Source organism: Carassius auratus, chromosome 35 (assembly GCF_003368295.1).
Source record: "Carassius auratus strain Wakin chromosome 35, ASM336829v1, whole genome shotgun sequence".
Taxonomy (NCBI): domain Eukaryota; kingdom Metazoa; phylum Chordata; class Actinopteri; order Cypriniformes; family Cyprinidae; genus Carassius; species Carassius auratus.
Genome location: NC_039277.1, coordinates 15,211,970 through 15,222,891, shown reverse-complemented (window position 1 = coordinate 15,222,891; position 10,922 = coordinate 15,211,970). Strand labels below are relative to the sequence as shown.

The following is a 10,922-nucleotide window of genomic DNA, read 5'->3' as shown; positions in this document are numbered from 1 at the left end:
CTAATTTATATTGTTTATGTTGTGTTCATAATAAAAAAAAAGTTAAGACAGACAATTTAAAGTCATTTAAGAATACAAAAATAAGGAAATAAAGAGTAAAGAGACATGAACTTTAAGCTTTATTGATTAACAATAATGACAACACACACACACACAATCAGGTGTTTATTGCATCATAGCTGTTGCTGAATTAAGCATTTTAGCACAACTGCAATGCTATTTTGACGAATTGTTATCCAGGACTATAATAATTATTATTATTATTAATATAAGAAATAAAGTATAAGGATTCAATTCCCATAAACTTGCGTTACTTATGTGCTACTAAACATGATTCAAAATGGTCTCATATAGGTTTATCTCAAAATGATATATGCAAATCTTTTTTAAGTGGGAATTTGAATCATTTTGCATTTGACATTGTAACTCTAGTCTTTTTAATGTTTTTTATAATAATTCTTCTTATTATTATGCAAAAATATTTTAAATTAAAGAGAACAATTAAATAGTAAAATATGTACATGTTAATTCAAATTTATACACATTAATTATTTATTTTGTAATGGGCAGGTTTATTATAGCCATCATAAACTAAAACTTGAACCATAAAAAACTTTTTTGTTGCCTGAAATATAATAAAGATTAAATGAAGTTAAAAAAATATATATATATTAAAAAAATAACTTTTGCTTATTTTACTTCAGCTGGTGAGGCAACATTTCTTATTTTCATTTGGTTCAGCTTGATGGCCTAAAACAACCCAAAACTGAACTAAATATGAACAAAAACTATATAGGAATTTTAAAAATAACAAAAACACAAAAAAATTAAATTAAAAATATAAAATTGTAATGAATACAGAAAATACGAGAAAAAAAAATATATTAATATATAAAACATGTGAATGATACTAAATAGCCTAGCATGTGTAATAGGTGGGTAAATCTAGTAATACTGTTAATAACACTTTTACTTATGTAATTGTTACATAATTAACACTTAATTATCACCAAATTGCTAAAATAATCACTGCAATTATGTTTTTTGTAATTTCATCTTAAGCATACCATTCAGAGCAACATCCCGTCCTGCTCCACCCTCTGTAGATGGGAGAATGTGAGAAGGTTTTCAGAGGACTGTCTCAATTAACATGTAGTTAGGAAGTAAACGCTCCTGACCTGCTGGAGGGAGTGCCTTCATGTACCCCGCCTAGTGATGGTGCAGACCATGTGTAGACAGTCATAGAAAAGAGTCACAGCCTCAATTACAGTCACACGCTCTGATCTGAGGTTCTTGAAAACATAGTCACATGGTTTGAAAGGAAAAAAAGAGTCGAGAGGAGGAGGAAGTTGAGACCGGATAGTAGCATGCTTACCTGGCAGACAGTTAGTCTCACGTTATATTCAACCGCTACTCCTACCAATGAATTTACCTGACACTTTTGTGCACTTGGGCACTTGTTGGAGGAACTGACTTGGCCGGTGAGGCCCACGAAAAGGACATGACACAGAACGGCACTGTAGCCGGCAATGGCACTCAGACTGATTCTCTCAAAATTGTTATCGTCGGAGACGGGGGTTGTGGGAAAACATCCCTGCTGATGGTGTACGCCAAAGGAGATTTCCCAGAGGTAAGCTTTTAGGTCACAATTTAGCTTCAGATTATGATTTTGAGGGGTTTTATGTTGGAAAAGTACAAATTTGCTTGTGCTTACTTGACAGTTTTGTGTGTGTCTGTGTGTGTGTGTGTGTGTGTGTGTGTGTGTGTATGTGTAAGTAAACCAGATTTACTTCAGTTGTAAAGATAGTTACAGAATTGACAATTTTCAAGAGAAGGAAACATTGCAAAATGTATAAGAGTCATTTGCACAACATCCTCAGCAACTACTTTCCACTGGTTTCTGCCTACGCCTTGATCGTACTTCAAATTGTCTTGTAGAAACCTGAACTTATTATTCACTATCATCCATTGTATGCCTGTATTTGTCTGATTTTATGTTGAAAATCAACAGAAATATGCCCCATCTGTGTTCGAAAAATATGTCACCACTGTATCCTACGGAGGGAAAGACATTCAGCTGAATCTCTATGATACAGCAGGTAAGTGTCTACAGACACCAGACACACCTCAGAGTCCAAACACCCCTTTCTCTTTAGTGACATGCTTCATTAATAAACTATTTAGGCAGGAATATTGAGTGAAATGGGTTTGAAGCGTTTAGTAATAGTTGTCTCAGCTGTCATCCCTTAGGTCAGGCCACATAGACACTTTGATCATTGCATGATTATATAAATAATACTAATAATATTTTGAAAAAATCCCTTTGGCATTGTGTTCAATTTAATTTTGAATTATTTTTCAAGATTTAATAAATGCAGCCTTGTTGACAATACAATATATATATTTTTTTTAAAAGACAAAAAAATATATATATCTTACCAACCCCAAACTTCTAAACAGTATTTTGTTGTTGTTGTTGTTGTTGTTGTTTTTGTTATATGTATATACAAAAAATATTATTACAGGAAAAAAAAAGTTATAGTTGTTTTGAAGCCTAAAATTGATTGAAAATGGGATATTTGAGTTAATATTTGAGTTAGTCATATTCTAGTTGGTTTATAGTTCAGACATTTCAGAACTGTAGGATATATTATTATATGCATTTATATTTATATATATTCAGGAACTAGGATATATTTGAAATTTTTGGTATATTTCTACAGTGAATATATTGTTATAGAAAAGGGAAGTGCATTTTTTATTAATCACACCGATCGTCAGATATTTTATACCTTATATGGAATGTTCCCTTATTGATTTAATCGTCATTTACTGTCACTGACCTTGGTGAACCACTGATGTCTATACAACTCATCAAAAACTCAAATGTGTGTGTTTTTTTTTGTCTAAATTGAACTGCTTCTTCAATAATCAAGCTACTTATCAGACCCACACTGCTGTCCAGACCTTCTGTGTGTCTCACGAACAGGATGTTGAAGCCAGGATGTGGTTTCTACCACATCTCGGTTTTTCGTCAAAATACTTTGTTCATAAAATACGACACACAGGAAGATGCTGTATATGGTCAGAGGTCTCCATCTCCTCAGCGTCAATGACTTGTTTAGAAGCATCGCCATAGAAACAGTCCACATAATGCAGCGCTGTTTTCAAGTATCAGTTTGATAAAATGACGTCATTTCCTTCTAATCTGTTTATTGACAGGCCAAGAGGACTATGATCGCTTGAGGCCTCTGTCGTATCAAGAAGCAAACCTTGTTGTCATCTGCTACGATGTAACCAATCCGACGTCTTTCGACAATGTCACGATAAAGGTGAAATCATTCGCCTCCAGTTGAGAATAAAACTGAAGTGTTCATCAGGTGAAAGTCTGTTTTAACCTTGTTTGCTGGCAACTGTGATCTGATAAACTTTGACCTGAACAGTAGATGATTACAGACGGACCACCTCTGAAAACAAACAGTATTTCTTCGAAGCTTCCTGTCGTGTCAGTTCAGATGAATGTGTTGAGCCCTGTTTAAATAAAGACACAGCAAAGGGACTGTTCATTTATGGCCTAAAGATAGATATATTACACCATTACGGCATTAAGGAAGACCAGAAAAAGTATTTATATAAAAGAAGAAGTTCACTTTTAAACGTTTTTTTATTTATTTATCCCTGTTCCCCTATAGTGGTACCCAGAGGTGCGTCATTTCTGCCGTGACGTCCCCATTGTCTTGATAGGGTGCAAGACGGACCTGCGAAAGGACAAAGAGAAGACGAGGAAGCTCAAAGCTTTAGATCTGGAGCCCATCACATACCTCCAGGTTGGCTTTGCATTTACATTCATTTATTTGGCAGACATTTTAGAAAATAAAGAACATCACAAGCCCTCAGTCTCATAAATACAAGTCATATTAGGTTAAGTTCACTTATTTTTGGGTTAAGCTTGTTATCTATCTATCTATCTATCTATCTATCTATCTATCTATCTATATATCTATATATATATATATATATATATATCTTTCACACATTCAGTGTTGAAAACAGTTGTGCTACTTAATATTTTTGTGGAAACAAAAGGGGAAAAACTGCATGTATTTTAAATAGAAATCTTTGGTGTTTGTAACATTATAAATGTCTTTACTCTCCCTTCTGATTAATTTAATGCATACATGTTGAATAAAAGTATTAATTTCCTTAAAAAAAATGAAATTAAAAAATAAAATAACAACAAATTATTGACCCCAGCATTTTTTGAATTGTATTTATTTATTTGTATATTTATGTATCTTTTTATATGTTGGTGTAAACTAATTTACTGTCACAAACAAACACACACACACATATATGTGTGTATGTATATAGATATAGATATGTTTAATATAGATATGAGTAATCAAACTTCATATCTCTTTCTTAGGGTGAAGAGACCAAGAACCAAATGAATGCTGAGGTATACCTGGAGTGTTCAGCTAAATACAGAGAGAATGTAGAGGACATTTTCAGAGAGGCAACGAAGCGAGCTCTATCGGCCAGGGCTAAAGCAAATCACCGTCGCAAGAAGAAGAAACGCTGCACCATGCTGTGACCATTACCAGAAGAAACACATTTGTTTGAGTTTTGTATATATGAACTATAGGATATTTTGTTATAAAGCTTCTCATTGTTTAAGCTTTCACGGAGGAATATTTTTCAGGACATGTGGTGTGCGTTTTCTCATCTGCCCACTATGCAAGGCTTACTTTTTGACAGAGGTCACCAGGGTGTGTGTGATAAGTGTGTAGTGGTCCACACCACATCCTCCTGCTGGTGTTTCTGATATGACTTGATGCAATTTGGTCTTGCATGATCGTGGATCCAATAGTAGATGGAAAAACTGCTGCTGATGTTTTAGGGATACATCACATGGTCATATTTTCAATTTATTTACAGTCTGTGTTGTTTAATAATAATAAGGCTCAACTAGCTGAAGTAACAGCCACTGTGTTACACTGCGTGTGCAGTTCACGATACAGTTAAAAAATTTTAAAACCTTGCGTTACAGTATTTTGGCCATATATTATATAAACTTTCTAAACAAAAAAGGTACTGTGATGTGCAAAATAATCCTGGGGATTTGTAGAAATATCAGTCTGTGTGTAGACCACCACCATTAACAACGTTTTAACAGTTTTGATTCTCACTAAGACTTTATCTCGATAACTCCTTTAAATCTCACATAGGCACCAGAAAGTATTGGATCATTTGAAAACCATTTGCCTGACAGTGTATATTGTACAAATAAACCCGTGATATTTTAAGTTTTTGTGCAGATAGGTGAATCATGTGTGAAACAAAATTAAGTCGCTCTTTGCTAGCCTAGCTACAGCTGATTCGGCACACAGATACTTTTATTTGCATACTGAAGTTTTCAGACTTCAGGCAGTCATTTGAATAACATTATCTGGTTTCTTTAGCTAAACAAACTTGGTCATATAGTGATGTTGTGGTTAGCATAAATACTCCTGCTTAGCAGGATGTGACTGCGGTAACGGAAGCCTCCAAACACTAACGTTACTGCGTGTGTCACAGCCACGAAGCTGAGCTGAAGACTGAAATGCTACTTCAGCATTAAAATATTATCAATATGAATTTACTTACAATTTCATTGAGGCTACTTTCCACGGTTATTTTTATTTTATATATTGTATTCCATAAAGCGGATATAATTGGAACTAATACTAATATAATAACACATACAACAGTAACCATTAAGTTAATCTCTAAAATTGGACAAAATAATTATAGCTAAACACCAGACTACACAGGGCGTTGTAAACGAGTAAATAATAAATCGAATCACTTATTTATAAACACCTTTATGTCACCTACAAGCCCCAAGTAGAAGCACATGCTTCACTCTTGCTCCATCTAGGGGTGAAGACCTAAGTAACAGATTTCCACACAGATTGCATCAGATTCAATTTATTTGCTCAGCAGCAACGGAAGGGCAAGAGAAATCCAACTTAATATCTAAAAGGCCTTTTGGAAAACTTATTTTCCTCCAGTCTGTAGGCTTATTTTATGTTCAAGCAAAAAGTGCAGTTATTCTTTCAACACAAAACATTTACAAAATCACACCGTGAAGAGTGACTACTATTACACACGATTTACGCAGTGGTTAATTGTGCAATAAAGCATTTCCCAACATGGGAAATGGCGTTTAATTACAGGTTTTTGCTTCAGGTAGAGTTCACTGAGCCTGTGAAATTGCAAACAACTTGTAACACTTGGGTTCTAGGCTAAACTAAACCAGGTGTGAACAGGCAAAGGAGAGCATTGAGGCAAACAAGTCATCCAGGAACCAAATGCAACTTCTGTCAGTACTCATCTACATCTTGGATGGCCTGATGTTGTGTAAATTCTAATCAAAGGTCATTTTTGGGTGAACTATTTCTTTAATTCAAGAGTTTGGCCTTGCTCAAGCACTGTACTAACAAGCCACAACATGCCTAACACACCTTTCCCTTGAAGTTGCATTGCATCAATGCTTTCCCAGAAACACGTAACATAAAATCGTGAAAAAAACAAATCTTGGATATGTTTCAGCCAAAATGCCTTGAATGTGAACAAGTACTTTAATCCGTATGTACCCTTAAAAAAAAAAAAAACTCCCTTTGAGGTGTTGCATTGAACTGAGCATCTACAGTTCCACAGCCTTCCTGCGGCATTGCATAAACTTTAAATGTGGCTTATTGTAAACGGATTCATGCACAAGAACAAAACAAAAGTATACAGTCTCTGAAGGTTGTCAGTGGCTTCTAGCCCAAACATTACCCTCTAATTGCTGTGATTGCACAAATAAAAGCAAAAGCAACGTGGCAGACGATAGAGCAACGTGACACGAAAGCTTGGGTTTCATTGCCGCTGCTGAAACGATTTCGCGGACACGTCAACATCTACCTCCGGCCCTCTCCAAACAGCTTGTGGGACGCGACTCCTATAGACGAAACAGTTTTGTGCGTTTTGAAGTTCAGTTCTGTGTCATCCACACTGGCCTCGCAGCATATGAATTCTTCGAGTTGGCGTCTCGTCAGTTGTTTTTAACCTTTTCTTTGTTCTTCTGAAGCTTCTGGTGGACCACTTTCAGAGTAATGAGGAAATTCCCCAAGAACAGGACAAGAAACGTCAAGGCCAACATGAACACCTGGAAAACAAAACATTTAAGCGCAAAAATCTATTTGCTAATATTTGGGGTTTTGAGCATTAATAGTGATGTATGACAACTTCTACTGCTCTTTTTACCTGCCATTCCTTGCAGTCATCACGGGCAGACAACTTGAAAAGACTCACAGCATTGTACAGCTGCCAAAACTGAGCAGAGGACAGAAAACACAATTCTCTTATTCTTTTCAGCATCATTACTCCAGTCTTCAATATTATATCCTACAGAAGTCCTTCTAATATGCTGATTTACTACTCAAGAAACAGCTCTTATATTGTTGCAAACTTCATATTTTTGTGGAAACTGTTTAGGATTCTTTAACATTTTTATTTTTATTTTTTTTCTATCATTATAAATGTCTCTACTGTCCCTCTTGATCCATTTAATGTCTTTGCAAAACAGAGGTCTTGATTTCTTGAAAAAAAAAAACGAATAATACACACAGTTATATGGTAGATGTTACACTGTCAAATGCATGACAATTTTCACAGACAAACGTTTTAAGACGACTGTAAGGTTGCATGATAAATCAACATAAAATGAAAGGCAGAAGTTAAATGCTGGTACTCACATGGCCAAAGAAAAGAAACGGAAGGAGGAATGTAAGCCCTCTCCACATCCACGACTGAAAGCCCTCTGTAAGAGTAACACAAGAGGTCGGTCTGGGGTCTGATTTCAGGCCAAACTTGTAACATCTGCAGCTATGAAACTATGACATCATCCAGATCAACATTTCTCCCAGGATTCAAATCAAAGACACAATTCCTACCCACTGTCAGGTCCAGCTGGTTTCTTTCCCCCAGAGCACGTAACCGATACAAGCAGCCACTCTGATAATAATACTGAAGAAACTGCACACAACCTGCCAGAGAAACACAAACCATCACATTAAACAACAAACAAAAGACAAATAAAGAATACATCGCTTATACTCACTCTGATAGATGGAGAAAGCCAGGAACTGACTTCTGAACATTTGATACATTGGACCTTCTGGCCTTAAAAGACAGGAACAGAGAGTAGTGATGAAATACAAGCCGGTGATTAAAAAAAAAAAATTGTATTACATTATTTGATTTGTGGCCGAAACACTTACCACGTCAACATAACACCTGATAAAAAGGTTGAGACGTAGTGATGTGACACCCACCATCCTTTAATCCTAGTAAGAGATAATAAATGCACCGTAAATCATAATCATTGAAATAAACAAAAACAGCCAAATAAATAAAATAATCAGAGCCAGACAAACTAACAAGATAATAAAATACCGCAGCCAAATAAATCAACAGAAAAAACAAAGTGCTACAAACAAATAAACACACAAAAATATAAATAATAAATATACCACAACAAAATAAGTAAAAACAAACAAAATACTGCAATTAAATAAATGAATAAATAAAAATGCTACAAATGAATATATAAAACAGAACAACGTGCTAAAAACAAACAAAATACTCCTAAAATAAATAAACAAAAATAAATACAACTAAAATACCACAACCAAATAAATAAACAGAACAAAAAGCTACAAAAAAAAAAAAACTAACAAAATACCACAACCAAATATATATATCAACCTAAATGCTATAAAAATGGTCAGATAAATATAAAATACTACAACCAACCAAATGAAATAATACAATCAAAGTTCATTTTCATTTATTTTAAACATTTTGCCCCAAAACACATTGTTAACTGGTAGAATAGATAGAGGCCAGGACAATACTGGGAAAATAGATTCAAACTTGAATCTCCCAATAGCACAACACCAAACCACTAAGTCATAACACTGATCAGATGTATTTTAAACTGAACTCACCGTGACCCATTGCTCATGAGGATACTCTCTCTTATTGTCAATGTGCAATAATACCACACTAATAAAAAGTTGAAGATTTCATCTGTAACCCTGTGAACGGGACGTTAAATTATTAATAACATTACATTTAATTAATAACATTCAATTATTCAGATCTCTCATCTTACCGGTAATTGAAAAGGAAGAGGCAGGTGACGGCTCCAAACATAAGTATTATAGTCATATAAAGTTTGAACTTCTCATATTCATCTTTGTACGCAAACCTGTTGAGTAAATTTTGCAATTTCAGCAATTTTGTTTTGGGAAATCTCTCTCTGCTCAATGGACATGCTCACATCTGACTCACTTGGCTTGGTTGCTGAGGAGCGTGACATTCACATTTCCAAGTACTAAATTTAAGTACAATCTGAAAGAAGACAATAGTAAAGTAGAAAAGCCTCAAAACAAAACCTTACAACTGTGGTATTCTAAATAACACATTCAGAAGGAAGAACTAAAACCCACCCATTTTTCTTTGGCAAATAGGACTCCATTTCAAAAAAGACATTTTGCCTTTCTTTAATTTGGACCTGCAGGTCATTTATTATCTCCGTTTCTTTTTCACCGTGAGTTTTCTTACACCTGTTTTAAACAAAAAAGAAAAAAGATCCGTTTACATCATTGTGCATGTGTCCTCAAGCTCTTTAGTAACATCTGAAACTCGGCTCATACTTATGAAGGTTATTCTTGAGGTCTTTCAGGCCTTTTCTTTGTTTGCTAATAGCACTGCTGCATATCGCCTGCAGGTTCGTCAGCTCCTCCAGCTTCTGTCTGTAGACTTTGTGTGTTTCCTAAAACACAAAACAAACTGGAAGTCAAAATAAAATCAGAATCATTTCCTAATACATGCATGACCTCTCAATGGGCACGTGGCATCCTCTGGATGCTCCATTTTAAGGCATTTTGAACATGAGAAGAGCATTTTAAACATGGTCCAATCCTTTCGATCAACTCTAACCAGGTTCAGTAATAGATGACAGCTGAGTGGTGATGAATACTGAATGACTACCATATTCAGCTACAGTGGTATTTACATGGTTAAATTATACTAAGGTTTTTTGATTTGTACCATAGTACTGAATATTTTTACTTAAGGTTTTTACATGATACTCCAGGGTAATTAAAAAAATACCAGGGTACTACCATGGTAAGTAGCCTATTAAAAAAAAAAGAAAAAAAAAAAAAAAAGTGTATAACCATGGTATCATGCCCTAAAAAAGCACTTTTTTAGTAGTATTCAAACCCCTGTAGCTTCATGAACTTCACTGTCTAGAGCTTCGCCATTCTTTAATGATCTAAAGAGTCCATCACGAATCGATTATACGATCATTTTTACAGTTGAGTAACAACTCGTGGTTAACATCCAACATGGTTTAACCAGTTAAATTCGTGAGTCATTATCAGATCTACTCTACTAACACACCAAATTTATTAAAAGAAAAAAACATATAAACGAATATATGTTTTTTTGAGAACTGATGCCGGTACAGTTAACAGTAACAAAAGAAAAACAGTTAAGTTAATCTGATGAGCTAAAGCCTGTTAGCCGCGTCATAAACATCCAAAACAGACACATTTTCTTCCTTACTAACACAAGATTCATCTTTCGTCTGTCGGAGCACTAATATAAAACATATCCGTTCAGTTCAAACCTGTAATTGCTGATATTCTTCCTCTATTTCTGTCCATTCACTTTGACATCTCTCTAGTGACATTGTACCCGTCTGTACTGGCGCTGCTCTGCCGCGAACTGCCGCTAGTTGGCGCTCTAGCTATTTATATCAGCACCGCTTCTTCACCCGTCCACCAATCACAGGACAGCGTAAGATTCCAAGGATGACGTCGCCA

General features: G+C 35.1%; 2 protein-coding genes across 2 annotated transcripts; one reads left to right on the top strand and one right to left on the bottom strand.

Annotated features, from left to right (window-relative positions):
• Positions 1-872: 872 nt before the first annotated feature.
• LOC113054563 (rho-related GTP-binding protein RhoF-like) lies at positions 873-5,306 on the top strand. Its single transcript, XM_026220196.1, has 5 exons — positions 873-1,630; positions 2,012-2,099; positions 3,223-3,332; positions 3,693-3,827; positions 4,427-5,306. The coding sequence occupies exons 1-5, from the start codon at positions 1,502-1,504 to the stop codon at positions 4,592-4,594; spliced, it is 630 nt and encodes a 209-aa protein (XP_026075981.1). The 5' UTR covers positions 873-1,501; the 3' UTR covers positions 4,595-5,306.
• Positions 5,307-5,954: 648 nt separating this feature from the next.
• LOC113054560 (transmembrane protein 120B-like) lies at positions 5,955-10,860 on the bottom strand. Its single transcript, XM_026220192.1, has 12 exons — positions 10,727-10,860; positions 9,747-9,865; positions 9,540-9,656; positions 9,382-9,441; positions 9,203-9,298; positions 9,036-9,125; positions 8,307-8,372; positions 8,147-8,208; positions 7,980-8,072; positions 7,782-7,846; positions 7,291-7,359; positions 5,955-7,192 (listed from the first exon to the last, which is right to left on the bottom strand). Exons 1-12 carry the CDS (start codon positions 10,787-10,789, stop codon positions 7,079-7,081), a joined length of 1,014 nt encoding a protein of 337 aa, XP_026075977.1. The 5' UTR covers positions 10,790-10,860; the 3' UTR covers positions 5,955-7,078.
• Between the last annotated feature and the right edge of the window lie 62 nt (positions 10,861-10,922).